At 45.8% G+C, this 18,506-nt stretch overlaps 1 protein-coding gene across 3 annotated transcripts; it reads right to left on the reverse strand.

The window, feature by feature from the left end:
• Positions 1-1,730: 1,730 nt before the first annotated feature.
• On the reverse strand, positions 1,731-16,184 carry LOC143030647 (uncharacterized). Of its 3 annotated transcripts, none has more exons than XR_012966921.1 (3): positions 16,099-16,184; positions 9,181-9,931; positions 1,731-1,889 (listed from the first exon to the last, which is right to left on the reverse strand). XR_012966921.1 is itself a non-coding variant. In XM_076193821.1 (2 exons), the coding sequence occupies exon 2, from the start codon at positions 9,839-9,841 to the stop codon at positions 9,365-9,367; it is 477 nt and encodes a 158-aa protein (XP_076049936.1). In that variant the 5' UTR covers positions 9,842-9,931; positions 16,099-16,184; the 3' UTR covers positions 8,240-9,364. The 3 variants fall into 3 exon arrangements, 1 of the variants encoding a protein (XP_076049936.1); XR_012966922.1 differs by lacking the exon at positions 1,731-1,889 and adding an exon at positions 8,240-8,791; XM_076193821.1 differs by lacking the exon at positions 1,731-1,889 and having other exon boundaries at positions 8,240-9,931.
• Positions 16,185-18,506: the final 2,322 nt, after the last annotated feature.

Genomic DNA, 18,506 nt, shown 5'->3' on the forward strand with positions numbered 1-18,506 from the left:
CTCCCCTCCTCTCTCCCTCTCCCCCTCCCTCTCTCTCCCCCTCCTCCCTCCTTCCCCCCCTTTCACTTCCAAATGTTTCAAAAGAGCTTTCCTGGCCTAAGAAAGGAAAAATGACCTTCTCTTTCTCTCTCTCTCTCCAGGTATTTATTGACGGCACTTTGGAGGAGCCCTGCACTGCCTATTGTGCACACGGAGGTTCCTCTCCATTTCAGGTTGTGTGGGGGTGGGATTGGGGCTGGGGCGGAGACTCCAAGAACGGTTTGGAGTTTGCATGTCCAGGTTCCTTTCCATTTCAGGTTCTGTGGGATGGGGGCTGGGGCAGAGACTCCAAGAATGGTTTGGAGACTCCAACAACAGTTTGAATGTACAGGTTCCTCTCCATTTCAGGTTCTGTGGGATTGGGGCTGGGGCGGAGAACTCCAAGAACTCTTTGGAGTCAACAGAATGTGGCAAGTGGCCCTTGGTGGTAAATGGAGACCTTACAGTACACAAGAGATGTGAGGGATGACTCGTCATCCAGGAGGAGCCAAGATAAGAGGGAGGGAGGGAGGTGGGGTGGATGGGAGTGGAGTATGTGGGGATGGAATAGGCGGGAGTGGTTTCTGTGCCTTTGTATTTTGGCTACCTCCCTTGTGAGGGGGAAAAAGCCTTTAGTATATGTTTGTATGTACCTTTTACGTTAACTGTGATAAAAAAAAAAAAAATCGGCCATCATATTTCCATGAGGAGCATATTAAAGGTCAAAGAGCCACGGTTGGGCCACCCCTGGTATATAGAGACCTAATGGCAATATCTAAAATCTCCCTCAGGTGGTGTCACGTATCTTAAAGTGTCACGTGATTTCTTTTGTGGTGTGGTGGTCGCACGCCGTCGGCCATGCACGTACTTTCACCCCCCCCCTTACACAGCTGCGTCCAAGTTGACCCACAGTAGGTCAGAACTTGGTTAATCCCTTGCACTTAGGTCAAGACCTGGGGACGTTAGCGTCGCGGCACATATTGCCAGGTTGTTAGGTTTTATTATTCTATCTTTTAAACCTGTTTATATGATTATTTGATTAGTCCATTAGCATGTAGTTCTCAACTTCATTCTCAGTGCTCAGTTTACACTAGCTCTCTTAATCAGTTTCACTCACTCTTTAACTCTTGCACTTTGAATTTTTGATGATTCGATCCAGTTACTGTTATTTAGTCAATGCAGGTATTATTTCTCCTAAGATTGAAGTCAAACTTATAGGCCAATAGTTATTTGGTTTCTTTTTGTCACCTTTTTTGAATATGGGAGTAACGTTAGCTAGCTTCCAATCTCTTGGGACATCTCCGGATATGATGGATTTCTTGAAAATAATTTCTAATGGAACAACAATCTCATTTTTCATTTCCTTTAAGATTCTTGGATGCCAACCGTCAGGCCCTGGTGTTTTATTAACTTTGTACATGTTGGCATGTACACTGCAATTTTTACAACAGTCAGCCATTGCATGTCAGAGATGAGAGAAAAACCATTTGACAGGCATGAAACAAACTCTGTCTGACACCTTGACAGGTACTTAACAAAACTAATTTGGGATGTGGAAATGTAGACATCCTCTACAATTAAATGTGTGTTTGATAAAAGCTTGCATCTCTGGTCATGCAATTGCACAAGTAAGAATTTCAGCAAAGCTCACTCACTAGATTTCGCTTGAAGGCCTCGTCTTTCAGCCTCTCTTCCAGATCTACAATTTGAGGAAGGGATGTCAAGGGCAAATTCACCCCCAAGCTCTTCTGTATCTTCTTCACTTGAAGCTTGCCTGTCACCAGACCGCTGAATTGCATATAGCAATTGTGTGTTCTTCAGGGCCCGTACATTCACCATTTCTAAGAGTAGGATTATTTGGCGTTCTGCAGCTGCATGTAAATAAAATTAATAAACTATTATAACATATGTCTGATCAGCCTGAAATTTTTTTTCCTATGGAATTATTTCAATAGAAACAGTATGTCCACTGACAGCTAGTTAGCCAATAGACAATTTCTACCTGCAAAACCAGGAACCTGTTTGGGAAAAAAAAGGGGAGTTTGAGGCCTTAGCCTTAATCCTGAGGGAGTTCTGCTTGAAAAGATAGAAAAAAAGGGGAGTTTGAAGCCTTAGCCTTAATCCTGAGGGAGTTCTGCTTGAAAAGATAGAGGAAAATAATAATGTTATGGGTACTATACTATTATGTAGAATAAAATAAATGAACAAAATGCTTTCTCTTCATGTTTTCATTACCAATGTAGCTGTTTTAGGTTCTAAACATGCTTTCCGAGCCATTATGGGGTGTACTGGAAGCGAGCCACAGGATAAGGCTGGATATCACAGTGAATGTAAACCATACACAAACACACTTAGCAGTGCAAGCAACTGGTGCAGGAACACTGGCTTCTCTCCCACTTCTGAAGATTGTATCGTGCACCAGGAACTGCGTGGAGTAGAGATTTGTGGCACCTTTGGAAGGTGTGCACCCACCTTCAGGACTGGCATGACTGGTACTTGTGATTTCAAGACTGGGAGATACTCTATGTGGCGGTGTTGGTAGCAAAAGCACTGGTGTCTTCGATGTTCTTCAAGGATTTGGAGGAGGGCTTGGTGGTGGTGGCAACTTTTTTTTTCTTTTTTTTTTTAACGGCATGTACATTATCATCCTCTTCTTCACTTTTGCTACTTGTTAGATAGCAAGCAGGTCTATTAAAGGATCAATTAATTACAACCAGTAAGATGAACTGTGCAGCAGTAGGCAGCAAATTGTTCAGATATCAAGTACATACATGCATAGTAGTATATACATTAGCCTACTTGTACAAGTAGTGTCAATAACAATGGGCTAATCAAAATACTTGTGCATGGCACGTGAACTTGACGGAAGGACAGCAAAGTGATATCCTGCATCGGAGCACTCTTAAATCTCTTGTATTGTAGGAGGGCATGTCGGTTGCGAGTATAAATTTAGTTAAATGTAAATACATACAATTTTATACTATATTTAGATTCCACCAGAAACATTGTATTTTAAAAGCGTATGATTTATAGCCCACATCAGCATGCCATAGTCTCGATGTATAGAAAACTATACTGGTCCAGGTAAAATACAGCACAAATCCTGCATCACTCTTGTCAGGCAGTTGACACTGAGCAGTTTATTCGATCACATGCACTTCAAGAATTTGGTTTTAATAAATGCTATCATATGGATATGATCAGTTGCCTAGTTACCTTCGCTTCCTTTTTGGCAGGGAGGATGTCATTCTCCTCATCAGCTGTAGAAGCAAGGTGTGATGTCATTTCGGCTCTAGAGAGCTTTTTCCGATATGCCTCGTAGTTCCCTTAAAATAAAAAGCATTTGAAAGGCTTAAAATAAATTGGATACTATATTACCACAAATATATATCCGACCAAGTCAATGTCATCCAACTGTAATTTGTCAGGAATGCCCAACTGTGGGCTTGAACAGATAACTTCATATCCTCTTTCCACGATTCAAATTCGACTGGTCGGGTGGCCAGACCGTTGTCTTGCAATGAGGTGAATACAATGTATTATTGTCAGGCCCTACATGTAACACAACCTTCAGACTGCCTTGGAATGCCAGTGGGTCAGTACATACATACTGTACATACATATACCAAGACATTTTACCCCCTTACAAGGGAGGTGGCCAAAAAGAAAAAGGCATAAAATCATTCCCACCCATTCCATCCCTAAATACTCTCCACTCCCCTCCTATCTTAGCACCTCCTGGATGACGGGTCATTCCTGCATCTTGTCCAATGCCCTGGGTCAGAGGCACAGCATATCCACAGCAAGGCCGCTTCATTAAATCGGTGAACCCCTCTCCATCCCCCATGCATAAAAGGAGAAGATGGGGAGAAACCCCTTCGGGCTGCGTCAAATTTTGCTTACACATACTACCTTACCCTCCATCCCCCCACCCATTCCACCTCATGCATCACATCATCCATATACAACCATTCTCCATTCACCCTTGTCTTCTGTCCTCTCCCGTCCTTCCTCAACAGACATTCCCCTCTTCCCCAAAGCCCCCTTCACCCCATCCATCCATCTCATCCTAGGACGTCCCCTCATATTCACTCCAAAACCTTCCATACCTCTTTTACTAGTCTTTCTTCACTCATTCTTTCCATGTGTCCAAACCATCCTAATACTCTTTCATCAACCCTATCTCCCAACTCCCTTTCCACCCCTGTTCTCCTCCTCACCTCCTCATTTCTCACTCTATCTAGCCTAGTAACCCCCATCATACTACTTCGACATTTCATTTCAAACACATTCAAACTCCTCTCTTCCTCTTTTATGTTCCATGTTTCTGCCCCATACAGTGCTGTTGGCACCAGCAAAAAAAATACACAGGAGCAATGTGCAATTTCGCTTGGGAAAATTCCAATGTCGCTCTCGCAAATCCAATCCAATAGTGGGAGTGATACCCCACAAAAAAAAATTGCTCCCGCAGCAAGATTAAACGTTTTTCATGCATTATCCATCATTTGGCAATCCTTGAATCCCATCACCACTGATGAAAGGATCAGAGCGAACACAACTTGCCTGTGATCAATCACTGCATTATCAATCGATACCATAACCGCAACACATCAATCAACTTTAATTTGTTGATGTACGTACGTATGTGAATGCGGTATAGCTGCTAGAGTTCAATGGCTTACCTAGCCTAGCTTCGTATCAGCTGCATGCGCGCGTATACTAGTACATGTTGACTAGACTCTACACGACTCGTGCTACATAATGTCGCTAGTTGCGAATTGCATGGTACCTATATGCAGGGAAGTTCATTGGTTGCTTGTAGCTAGCTGCCCAATCAACGCGCTGACTACATGTACATCACTGCATGCATATATTTTGCCATAATTTTTTCAGTTTAAGAAGTTGCCAATTTTTACCTGATTTGCACTGAAAATAAGTGTGGGGTCTATAACTTTCATTACGTTGTCAATTTGAGGATTTTCTGAAAGCTAATAACCTGCTCCAGCTAGCCAGACTCTCAATGTCAATACATTACATTAACACCACTTTTAATCTGTGATATAACTTACATGTAATAATATTAACTGGACTCACATCTCATCTCTTATTCTCTTCACACACTACTGAGTGTGAGTGACAAAAGCAAGTGAGGAAATGAAACAAATCAACAACTGTTTGGTATTCCAAGTATAAGAAATGAAATGGAATTTATTTGTGTCTTTGATACTTGAAAAAAAAAAAAATAATAATAATAATAACTTAGCACAGTGATATACTGTACCTATCAAAGAAATAAAAATCAAACAGGATTTATGTTTTAATATTTGTATGTGTACCTACTGTACTATAGTTATAGGAAATGCATTTATGAATGAATTCAGGTGTAAATGACTTAATGGAGAATGAGGAGGTTAGGAATTTGTGGTATGGTGGGAACTGGAAAGAATCAGAATATTTGGAGGCAGTTTTGAAATGCAATTAATGTATACAAGTCTTACAAGAAGGATTTAGATTAATTCAATACCTGCATTGACTAAATAACAGTAACTGGATCGAATCATCAAAAATTCAAAGTGCAAGAGTTAAAGAGTGAGTAAAACTGATTAAGAGAGCTAGTGTAAACTGAGCACTGAGAATGAAGTTGAGAACTACATGCTAATGGACTAATCAAATAATCATATAAACAGGTTTAAAAGATAGAATAATAAAACCTAACAACCTGGCAATATGTGCCGCGACGCTAACGTCCCCAGGTCTTGACCTAAGTGCAAGGGATTAACCAAGTTCTGACCTACTGTGGGTCAACTTGGACGCAGCTGTGTAAGGGGGGGGGTGAAAGTACGTGCATGGCCGACGGCGTGCGACCACCACACCACAAAAGAAATCACGTGACACCACCTGAGGGAGATTTTAGATATTGCCATTAGGTCTCTATATACCAGGGGTGGCCAAACCGTGGCTCTTTGACCTTTAATATGCTGCTCATGGAAATATGATGGCTGATTTTTTTTTTTTTTTATCACAGTTAACGTAAAAGGTACATACAAACACATACTAAAGGCTTTTTCCCCCTCACAAGGGAGATAGCCAAAATACAAAAGCACAGAAACCACTCCCGCCTATTCCATCCCCACATACTCCACTCCCATCCACCCCACCTCCCTCCCTCCCTCTTATCTTGGCTCCTTCTGGATGACGAGTCATCCCTCACATCTCTTGTGTACTGTAAGGTCTCCATTTACCACCAAGGGCCACTTGCCACATTCTGTTGACTCCAAAGAGTTCTTGGAGTTCTCCGCCCCAGCCCCAATCCCACAGAACCTGAAATGGAGAGGAGATTGAGGGGGTGGGGGAGAGGGAGGGATAGGGAGAGGGTCAGGGGAGGGAGAGAGGAGATAAAGGGGGGAGAGAAGAGATAATGATTGGAGAGAGGGGAGAGACGGCGAGAGGAGAGACAGGGGACAGAAGAGATAATGAAAGATGGGGGAAAGAGGAGAGGGGTGAGGGGGAGAGGAGAGAGGGAGGAAAGGAGGGAGAGAGGGGGAGGGGAGAGGAGGGGGAGGGGAGAGGAGGGAGAGAGGGGGAGGGGAGAGGAGGGAGATAGGGGGAGGGGAGAGGAGGGAGATAGGGGGAGGGGAGAGGAGGGAGAGAGGGGGAGGGGAAAGGAGGGAGAGAGGGGGATGAAAGAGAGGGGGAGACGGAAGAGTAGGGGAGACAGGAGAGGAGAAACGAGAGAGGGAGAGAGAAAAGAGGGGGGAGAGAGAAGAGAAGGGAGACAGAAGAGGGGGGAAAGAGTAGAGAGGAAAGGGGGAGAGAGAGAGGAGAAAGGAGAGGGGGAGAGAGAAGACAGGGGAGGGGGAGAGAGAAGAGGGAGAGGAGATGGGGAGAGAGGAGAGAAAAGAGGGGGGAGAAGAGAGTAGTGAGGAGAAAGGAGAGAAGGGGGAGAAGGGAGAGGTGAGGAAAGAGATGGGGAGAGAACAGAGTAGTGAGGAGAAAGGAGAGAGAGGAGATAGGGGGTGAGGAGAGGGGGAGAAGGGGAGAGAGGGGGAGGGGAGGGGAAAGGAGGGCGAGAGGGGGAGGGGAGAGGGGAGGGGAAAGAAGGTGGAGAGGGGGAGGGGAGAGAGAGGAGAGGACAGGGAGAGGGGGATGAAAGAGAGGGGGGAGAGGGGAGAGGAGAAACGAGAGAGAAAATAGGGGGGAGAGAGAAGAGAGGGGAGGAAGAGAAGAGTGGGGAGAAGGGGGGAGAGAGGAGAGAAAGGGGGGAGAGAGGAGAGAAAGGGGGAGAGGAGAGAGAGGAAAGGGGGAGAGAGGAGAGGAGGGAGAGAAGAGGGAGAGGGGGAGGAAAGAGAGATGGGGAAGAGAAATGAGAGAAGACGGGGGAGAGGGGGAGAGAGAATAGGGAGAGAAGAGAGTAGTGAGGAGAAAGGAGAGAAGGGGGAGAAAGGAGAGAGGAGAGGAGTGGGAGAAGGGAGAAAGGAGAGAAGAGGGAGAGGGGAGGAAAGAGAGATGGGGAGAGAGGAGAGAGGGGGAGATGAGGCGGGGAAGAGAGAAGAGAGTAGTGAGGAGAAAGGAGAGAGGTGGAGAAAGGAGAGAGGGGGAGAAGGGAGAGAGGGGGAGAGAAGAGACATGGGGGAAGAAAAAGGAGAGAGAAGAGAGGGAGAGGGGGGAAGGAGAGAGATGGGGAGAGAGGAGAGAGGGGGACAGAGGAGAGGAGGAAAGAGAAGAGAGGGGGGAGAAAGGGGAGAGGACAGGAGGAGGAAAGAGAGGAGAGAGGGGGGAGAAGAGAGAGGTCGGAGAGGAGAGAAGGGGAGAGGTCGGAGAGGAGAGAAGGGGAGAGGTCAGAGAGGGGGAGAGGTCGGAGAGAGATGAGAGGGGGGAAGACAGAAGAGAAGAGGGAGAGCGTAAAGAGGAGAGAAGAGAGAGGAAAGTGGGAGAGAGAGGAGAGGAGAAAGAGAGAGTGGGAGAGAGGAGAGAGAAGAGAGGGGGGATAGGGGGTGAGGAGAAGAGAGAGAGGGGGAGGGGAGAGGAGGGAGAGAGATAGAGGGGAGAGAGATGGAGGGGAGAGGAGGGAGAGAGATGGAGGGGAGAGGAGGGAGAGAGGGGGAGGGGAGAGGAGGGAGAGAGGGGGAGGGGAAAGGTGGGAGAGAGGGGGAGGGGAGAGGAGAGAGGGGGAGAGGAAAGGAGAGAGGGGGAGGGGAGAAGAGGGAGAGAGGAGGGTAAAGTACCGGTAATCCCTGTAACGGCATTGTTTTTTATTGGTAAATGTGGTACTGAAATTAGCGGTATTTGCCGACCAGCAGCAGCAGCAGCAGCACTAGGCCTCTGCAAGGTACTGTACTTCAAAGCATAGGAGGCACGATTGCTCAACGTCGACGTGCTGTCATTTGGCTCAAGTCCAGTCAAAACTGCAGGAACAAAAACAAAGTGATCCTTGTCTGTTGTCAGCTTGAATTTAATCACCACCTGTGGCATCCTTTTTCGTATATATGCCCACTCACCTCACTCGCATGCTTTGACTTTTTGGGAGTCTTTTTTTTTTCAATTCAGATTCTAAATCGTCCTCTTGCTAGGAGAGGATGTGTCGGGTGTCAGACAGATCCTCATCTGGGCGAGTGGGTTAGAACATCTCTAGTCGTGGCAGAGGTCGGGGTGACGGAGGTTCGAACCCTGCCGCCACCGGCGAATTGGACCAAGGGTCTGGTTCATTAAATCCCACTGTCATCTGACTCGTTACTTGTTGATCTATGTCCTACTCTTGTCTGCTTTGCATTTCCTGGGAAGACATTAAATCCTCACGACACATTAGCTACGCCGAAAGCAAAATACCACGATCTCTCACACATTCTTATGCAATTCCTGTACATTACCCTTATCTGTTGCACTGGATAATCAACTTATCCAACTTACTGATCATACATATACATACACAGGTGCAAATATATACATAAACTCTTGTAATATACAGTCAGGCATTTGTGACCGTAAAATCAATTGACGAGGGCATAAATTTGTGTCATACACACTGATCCAAACACGAATTGACCAAGCAATCCAATGTTTAGTTAAAAGTTTCAACAGTAAGGAATGCACATATTGTTGCACATGTTACTGTGCTGATGACTCTACACGACAACAATGTAATGCTGCTGCTTCTGGGCTTACTTTGGTTCATGTGCAGAGGTTGCAGAAACATTGGGAGTGACTGCGGTTGCTGCAGAAGGGGAGGATACAGTGCTGAGCGAACGACACTGAAGCCTGAAGCCTGCTTTCAGATTCTGAAGGTTCTTTTTGGTTGACCTGCAAGGGCCCCTTCTCTCTCTTGGAAGAAGACACTGCGACGGGAGTTCTAGTTCCCGGCGACGCGTCCGGGGGAGAACTTGTGTCCGTAGGAATGTTTGTATCCGTGCAGGATGTGGTCGTCGTAGTCTCTGGGAACAGATATGAGAGTCGGTGCTGCTGCTGCTGCTGCTGCTGCTGCTGCAGGGGGTGGGGACGGGGTAGCGGGAAGCGTACTTGCAGTGGTGCCCGATGTAGGGTGGTGGTCTGTTACTGTGATGGGGAGTGTGGCTGTGAGAGGAAGTGTGCTTGTGGTGGATGGTGCATCTGTGCTGCTGAATATGGTCAACTTCTCAGTAAGTGTAGACGTGGCTGTCGCAGGCAATACTGATGTGACTGTGGTGGTTGGCGTGTCTGTGGTGGTGGGGAGCGTGACTGTGGCACAAGGAGCAGGAGCTGAGGCGGCGGCGGCGGCTTTGGCAGCACGGTTGTGGTGAATGAGATGGCTCTTGACGAGGAGGAGGTGCCCTGCCGCCAGTGCTGCCATCAGAGACAGTTAGTTCTCCGGCCAAAACTGTTGCAGCAACTATCTTGGCAAATTGTGCACCATTTTCTCCAGGACACTCCTGATGTGCACCTGAAATAAAGAAAAAAGAGGATCATTTTGGAGTGTCAAAGAGCATAAATCTGCTTTTGTCAAAGGGAAGCTATGCAATTATATACAAATAACAAAAGTCCTTCATCCATTATAAAGAAGTAGCCGAGTCAAAACTGAAATCCATTTAATGCCACTCCCATCTCAGAGTCTCATCCTTGTTCCTTGCCACACCGCAAGGGAGGGAAGGGCAATCTATGGCCTGTGGGTCACATGCATGCATGTGTGCGTGCCAAAGGTGTTTTATGCTGCCCGTCAAGAAATTTTTGCCCCTCCCTCCCCCCCTTTCTTAAATTACATTACTTTGTTTTTCTGAGTATCAAGGAAGAGAGGCTGGATGGAAGTGGAGGTGAATGTATATTGCAAGAAGCAAGTAAATGCTTTGGAGGATTAAAAAGTGTAACGAGAAATAGACATTTGGCAATGGATGCTAAGAGGAGATTGTATGAAGGCATGATTGTGCCAACAGCACTGTATGGGGCAGAGAGATGGAACATAAGAGAGGAAGACTTTAAATGTGTTTGAGATGAAATGCCTGAGGAGCATGGTAGGGGTTTCTAGGCTGGATAGTGAGAAACGAGGAGGTGAGGAGGTGAGTGGGGGTGGAAAGGAAGTTGGGAGATAGGGTGGATGAAAGCGTATTGGGATGGTTTGGACACATGGAAAGAATGAGTGAAGAAAGATTAGTAAAAGAGGTGTGGAAGGCAGAGATGGAAGGAGTGAACATAAGGGGGTGACCAAAGATGAGATGGATAGATGGGGTAAAAGGGGCGTTGGGAAAGAGGGGAATGTCTGTTGAGGAAGGAAGGGAGAAGACAGAAGATAGGGGTGGGTGGAGATGGGTTGTGTATGGATGATGCTGTGATGAATGAAAGGGAGTGGGTGGGGGACAGGGGTGGGTGGGGGCTAGGTTGTACGTGTGAATGATATTTTGATGCAGCCTGAAGGGATTTCTCCATGTCTTCTCTTTTTCTGCATGATGGGATGGAGAGGGGGAGGGGTCACCATTTAAATGAAGTAGCTTTGCTGTGGATGTGCTGTGTCTTGTTGCATTGCTTCTGACCCCCCAGGGCACAATGGGCGAGATGCAGGGATGACCCGTCATCCAGGAGGAGCCATGAAAAGAGGGAGGGAGGGGTGGTGAATGGGAGTGGAGTATGTGGGGATGAAATGGGCAGGAGTGGATTTATGTCTGCGACTTTGGCTACATCTCTCATAATGGGGAAATAGCCCTTGGTATACATGTGTACTTTGTTTTTCAAATAAATGTGTTTCACACAAAGTTTCTATTGTAAAGTATTAACTGGGAATGCAGCAAGAAGCTGTGCTTCCATCCTGATGGCGTTTATCCTCGCTGCTCTGTCATGAGAGCAATCGCTCAAATTCCTCCTGCAACCCAACACCACGACCACCTTCTCCCCCCCCCCCCAGCTCCCCTCCCTCATGCAATGATCACACTGGACCTCTTATGCTTTTCTACAAATGATGGAACTCCTACTCTCCTGGCCATATCATGGTAACCCCTTTCTATGCACACCTTCTGGCAAGACAAGTTGACATTCCCATAGTTTAGGAATGCTATGTCATTAAAACTTATCTAATCCTCCTCCTGCCACCTCAGCATCCTCCTCCTCCTCGTGGATGAAGGCTCATTCCTGTCCCCGACTATCTCCATAATTAAGTGATTAAGTGGCCCTACTGTGGATGTGCTACGTCTTGCTGCACTACAAGACCTACCTGGGCAGTACAGGGTAGGAGGGTGGGATGATGTCCCTTCCCTCACCCACAAAGAGCCATCATGAGAGTACAACAGAGAAATGAGGGAAAAAAAAACAAAAAAAAAAAGAGAGAGAGAAAATTCAAGGGCAAAATGTACGTAAATCACTGGACTTGAAAACCCTTCCATATATGGAGAGATGGAGGGAGAAGACAATCTGCCTCATTTCTCAAAATCTTCTACAATATGTGATAGACACCCAATCACAATCACCTCCTTATCTGCCCCTGCCCACCCCCACCCTTTTTTTATTATTCATTTACTTCTTTTTTTCTTTTTCTTTTTTTCTATAATTCTACCCTTCTCGCTTGCTTCCTCTCTTCTCGCCTCCTCCTAACCTTAGAATTCATGAGAGCGACACGTTATATTTCTACCCTTCTCACCTGCTTCCTCTCCTCTCTCCTCCTCCTCACCTTGGAATTCATGACAGCGACACACTCCTCCAACGCTCTGAGTTTTTGCTCTTCCTCCTCTTTCATGTGTCCTGATCGTCCTGTAGGAGGTGTTCCTCCATCTTACCCCTGGCTGACAGACACGTCCGAGGAGGCGGTCGGTCGTGGCGGAGGTACAAGGTCCTGTCTGCGTGGCTTTGTCTGTCCTGGTGTTGGCTCGTATGGTGCAGGAGTAGGTCGTGTGTGGACACTTCGTTCAGGGTGCAGCTCTGACTCCTCTGACGGTGCAAAGTTCGTCTTATCCGTTCACACACAAACATGTTCAGATAACGACATCTTGGACTTGCGTCACGTGGATCCAATCAGAGTGAAGTTGGGTACTTTTATTCTGAAGCCACACAAAAGTCGGATCATACGTTACTGTATTATTCTGCATTATTACACAAACTTCATACAATTCCACAAAATCTCTTCAGTGAGTGACCTACGGCGGGGCCATCCAGGACCTGTAGCCAGATTCTTCACAGCTGCAGGTCTCCAGCAAGAAAGAGTCAAAGCAATTGATCGACTGAATCAGAAAAAAGTAAAATAAAATATGATAAATAGATACAAATAAAATACACAAGTAAATGAATAAAATAATGAAATAAAAACATACAAGTAAAAAAAATTGTATAATAATAAATAAACAAATAAATAATGATATAACTAAAATAATAAAAACAAGTAAATAGATAGAAGAACACCAGCAGCAGCCAGTGAAACATCCAGCAGGAGGCTGCTGCTAACTCAGGCTCAAAAACACCAGGAGAGGATCTTTCTATGGACCTGATACCTTAAGAGTGTCAAAGTAGAGAGTTTGGTGGTCTGTCTCGAAGAGCTTGTCTAGTGATCTGCATGAACATGGGTTTGTGTAGTACAGGTGTTGTATGTTGCCGTTAGGGTGTTTTATGTTCAGTCAGTAGTATGGTAGTTACACATACAAATACCAAGGGCTTTTTCCTCCTTTACAAGGGAGGTAGCCAAAGTCAAAAACGTAAATCCACTCCCACCCATTTCTTCTCTACATAATCCACTCCCATTCACCACCCCTCCCTCTTATTTTGGCTCCTCCTGGATGATGGGTCATCCCTGCATCTCGCCCATTGCCCTGGGGGGTCAGAAGCAATGCAGCAAGACACAGGACATCCACAGCAAGGCTGCTTCATTTAATCAGTGAACCCCCTCTCTGTCCCCTCCTGCAGAACAAGAGAAGAAATCACTTTGTACATACATACCATATACCAAAGGCTTTTTCCCCCCTTACAGAAACCACTCCCACCCATTCCATCCCCTACATACTCCACTCCCCTCCACCCTCTTATCTTGGCTCCTCCTGGATGACAGGTTATCACCTGCATCCTGTCCACTGCCCTCCCTGGGTCAGAGGCAGCCTCATGCAGAAACAGAAGACGGGGAGAAATCCCTTCAGGCTGCATCAAAAGATCAATTGCACATACTCCTTAAAACCCCTACCCCCACCCCACCCATTCCCTCCCTCCCATGCATCACAGCATCATCCATACACATGCATTCTCCACTCATGCCTATCCCCTGCCTTCTCCTTTCCTTCCTCCACAGACATTCCCCTCGTACGCAACACTCCTTTTACCCCATCCGCTCATCTCATCCTTGGTCACCCCCTCATGTTCACTCCCTCCACCCCTGCCTTCCACATTTCTCTTGCTAATCTTGGTGATTTGTTCAATGTTGTGAGTTCCCCTTATCAGGAGGCTACGACGGTGCCCCTTACAGAGAACTTTGTAGCGTGGAATTAAATGAACCATTCCCTTGGTCCAACTCGCCAGTGGCAGAGGGTTCAAACTGCCGTCACCTCAACCCCCGCTGCAAGTAGAAACCCTAACCTGCTCAACTAGCAAGCGTCCTCAGTTACTTGGGCGATACAATGTTATGGGTTGGTGTTGAAGGTTCCATCAACAAAAACATCTCCATGAGAGACCAGGGGCAACAGATTGATCAATTGATCGTCTTGACCTTTAGGCTGCGTTTACACCGAGCGACTCTTGGCCGATTCCCCTCAAGTGGAGCGAGTTCGTTTGAGTAGAAATGACGTCAGTTACAACAATCTTTCGTTTTTTCAATCTTCAAATGTCAAATTACCTTTGTGTTGTATATAGAGAAACTGAATGGCGAAATGCAAGGAGCTAAACCTCTACGAATGTTACACACTATATTGTTTTGTTATCATTTGCTTCTTTGCTTATTATTATTTGCTTGATTTACGTTTATTATCAGTTGTATGTCAATTCATTATTATTTCCTATTTACCTGTTTATTATTTAACTATACCTATACATTTATTTATTTTATTTATCATTTATATGAGGTGACGGCGAGGGGGGGGGTCGCAGATTTAATGAAGCGGCCTTGCTGTGGATGTGCTGTCTTGCGACACTATTTATGACCTAGGGCAAGAAGCAGGGATGACCCGTCATCCAGGAGGTGCCAAGGTAAGAGAGAGGGAGGAGGGTGGAGGGGAGTGGAGTGTATTGGGGATGGAATGGGTGGGTATCGTTTTTATGCCTTTGTTTTTTGGCTACCTCCCTTGTAAGGGGGAAAAAGCCTTTGGTATATGTATTTACCGGTTTGTTTATTATCTAACTATACCTATCCACTTATTTCATTTATTATCATTTATATTGTTATATTTTACTTTACTTTTTTAGGAATGTCCCCTATGGGGCTACAGGGAGAAGGATGCCTGGTCCCAATCCCCGTCCCCTTCTTCTCGCCTTTTACGTCTCAAGTGGAAATACTTGGTGGCAGTATTCTCTTGGCCCCACCACAGGGTAGGTAGGCGAAAAAGGAAATGAATATTCAGAGAAATTGTACAGGACAGTAACAAGGGGTTGGGGGACAGCATAATGGAGGGACAGTCTTAGTATAGGTGTCATCATTTCTCTATGAACAGAGTTTTCCTCTATCACAGACAAAATGATGCGTGGCTCTGGTCCGTAGGGGCACCCCATATAGACCCTAAAGTATCAAATGCATGCTACTTTGCCGCAATAACATGCAGCCAATACCCCAGCCCGAGGGGATTTCTCCCCGTCTTCTCCTTTTCTGCATGAGGGGACAGAGAGGGGGGTCGCCGATTTAATGAAGCTGCCTTGCTGTGGATGTGCTGTGTCTTGTGACACTTCTTCTGACCCAGGGCAGTGAACAAGGTGCAGGGATGACCCGTCATCCAGGTGTTAAGATGGGAGGGAGGGTGGAGGGGAATGGAATGTATCTAGGGATAGAAAATTGGGAATTATTTTATGCCATATTCTTTTTGGCTACCTCCCTTGTATGGCGGTAAAAAGCCTTGGTCTATGTATGTATCATATTTTACTTATTTATCATAATTTTTTTTTTTTTTTTTTTTTTTGCATCCGACCTAGTTATGGACCAAAAGGTCTCCTGTCGGCATGCTCCGCCCTTGCAATCCTTTTGTGTTCTTGGGGGAATCTAGAATGCTGCACACACAAAGTCTATTTCTACCTATTCCAACTCACAACATTTGGCGAGAACCAGCCCAGACTCGCTCGGTGCAGCAGACGCAGCCTAAAAGTGAAACAATTGCATCATCACAGCACATTGGGTCGCAGACGTTTAGGACGGACTTTAATCTCACCATCATCCCACTTCCCCACAAGGTGGCAAGCGAGGAGAAACCACTCTTAGGGGCGGAAAGCCCCGTCAGTTGTGGCAAAGCTGCTGGTTTTCTAGGATGATGCCTGGGTCGCTTCCACGCCTGGCGTGCGTGCGTGCGTGCATGCATGCAGGGCTGTTGGGAACCAACGCAAGCAAGAAGTGCACAGCATGTCATGGGAATCAAACTCGCAACCACCTGCTCATGAGCTCGACATGGTATCCACTGGGCCACCGCACAGCCCTAGAATTTCAACAATGCAGGAATTCGTCAATTCTGCAAGTACCTGTTGCTGGGGGTTGCGAGAGCTGCAACGAATCTTGCATCAGGTGTTCCTCCAGGTGTCCATGGGGCTCCAGGAGTATGTAAGTATGTGAGAATAAACACCGTGTGAGATCGAAACCTTTATTGGTACTACGTTTCGCTTGTTACAGCTTTTTCAAGTACAGATTTTGAAAAAGCTGTAACAAGCAAAACGTAGTACCAATAAAGGTTTCGATCCCACACGGTGTTTATTCTCACAGTCTTGTCGGCCTTTGCCATTGCGTTTCAATCAGTATGTACGTGCTTGAGTCTGAGGGCCACCGGCAACACCATCACCACTGCCTCATCGTCAAGACCCACGTTGAGTAACCTGCAAATGGAGAACAGCGTGACAGCAGGGTTACTCAGCGCAGACTGAGCAACTGAAAAGAACGGTCGCCTCTGAATGACAACGTAGTGGAGAAGAAAAGAATTTTTATCGTAAGCCTGATTATCGGACTCTCTGTTTAGAGAAGAAAACCTGTCGTAAAGGCGGAGCACGCCGACGGGAGACCTTTCGGTCCATATCTCGGTCGGATGTGAAAAAATCATAATAATTATAAATGAATAAATAAAAACTATAACCATGTAAATAATACATAAGATACATAAATAAATGCATAGGTATAGTTGAATAATAAACAAACTGGTAAATAGTAAGTAATAATAAATTGACATATAACTAATAATAAATGAGAATCAAGCAAATGATGATAAAGAAACAGACAAATTATGACAAAACAAATAATATAAGATACATAGATCTGCACCTTTTGTCACAAGCCCTTTGCTCCTCCTTACAAGGGGACAGCCATGTCTAGGCACACAGGACCCACTAGGTACACAAAGGACCCACTGAACTTCAACCCCCCCCCCCCCCGGTCATTTCAGCACCTTGTCGATGAAGTCTTTTGTGCTCCTCCCCGAATAGCTCGAGTTGAAGTACGACCAAGGGAATAAAGAAAGACTTGAGGTCCACTTCAAAACATTTGAATACGTGTAAGACACGTACATCAGTACAACTGTCCACCTTACACTGGGCAAGCTACATCATAAGAGAAAAAGAGAAAAGAAAAAGTGAGAAAGAGAAGCGGAAAAATTTCAGGAAGGAAAAAAGAAAATCAATGCCTGTTAGTACACAAAACCTAAAACTTGCTTCTTTCTCCCTGTGCTAATGTTTAAACACACAGAGCAACCTTAACCAATCCTTAGCTACTCACAACACGGTCACCCTGTACGTAAATACACCACTTACCCACTCCAAGGCAACTAGCTGGCAGACTGAGCAAGCTCATAATACCCAAGGACGGAGACAAAGAGTGTGGTCCACAAAAGCCGGCTATGCATTTGTGTACAAACAGAACCCTGATGACATCACTAACTATTGTGCCTTCACCCCTACTGGCTGGCACACCCTCAGACAGGGTGTGGTCTGGGGCTCTTAAGAATACTATCTACACAGTATCTGAATGCCAATGGCCCATTCCCCCTTGTAAGGGGGAGGGGGTAGCCGACTCAGTAGCAAGCACCCACTCCCACCCATTCCACTCCTGTTTCTCTCTCTATCTCACCTCAACACCTCATGGATGAAGGGTCATCCCTGTCTCATGCACACTGTTTCGGTCAGTAGCAATGCAGCAAGGCACAGCACATCCACAGCAAAGCAGCTTCACTTACAAAATGACCCACCCCCTCCCCTCTCTCCATTTCCTCATAAAGAAAATAGAGGAGAAGATGGGGAGAAATCCCTGTGGGAGGCTGCTATCAACTGAATGTTCATCCGCAATAATACACCACCATTCTCCCTACCTTGCTCAACAGACATTCCTCTCAGCCCATCCTCAGCCATCCCCTAAGTCAGTGGTTCCCAAACTAGCACCCCCCCAGGGAGGCATGAAGTCATCTGCTCAAAAATATTTGTTTAACTAGAATAATAAAATCATTCAAAGATCAAATATCTGCCATTACATACTGTACATGCAAAGTATAATTATAGCAGTCACTCCAACCCATTTTCTATTAAGCTAGTTTTCCTTACACGTTTTGGACACGTCACCGATACCGACCACAATTTGCTAATGTTCAAACTATTTTTTTGCTCCCTTTGAACCAAATGTTTCGTTTTTAGTTACTTAGAAAAATGTCTCTGGAATGTGCTATTATTTGTTTGAGTGGCTTTCATTATTGAAATTTAATACAACCAGAATTTTTTTTTTCCTGAACAATGCTATGATATACAAAAATAATTTCACATGAACAAAAGAGGGAGGGAGGGAGTGGGGGTCTACTGGAAGCAAAAAGGGCGATGGCGTCGTCAGGTAAGATAGTTTGGGAACCTAACCTGTCCTAACAAAGTTCAATGATCCGTCCACCACCTCTGCCTTCCACACT

This window comes from Oratosquilla oratoria, chromosome 12 (assembly GCF_046742065.1).
Source record: "Oratosquilla oratoria isolate Oo_2021 chromosome 12, ASM4674206v1, whole genome shotgun sequence".
In the NCBI taxonomy this organism is placed as follows: Eukaryota; Metazoa; Arthropoda; class Malacostraca; order Stomatopoda; family Squillidae; genus Oratosquilla; species Oratosquilla oratoria.

Excerpts from the sequence above, each read along its gene's own strand:
- LOC143030647 (XM_076193821.1), bottom strand. The coding sequence starts at position 9,841 with ATGGCAGCACTGGCGGCAGGGCACCTCCTCCTCGTCAAGAGCCATCTC.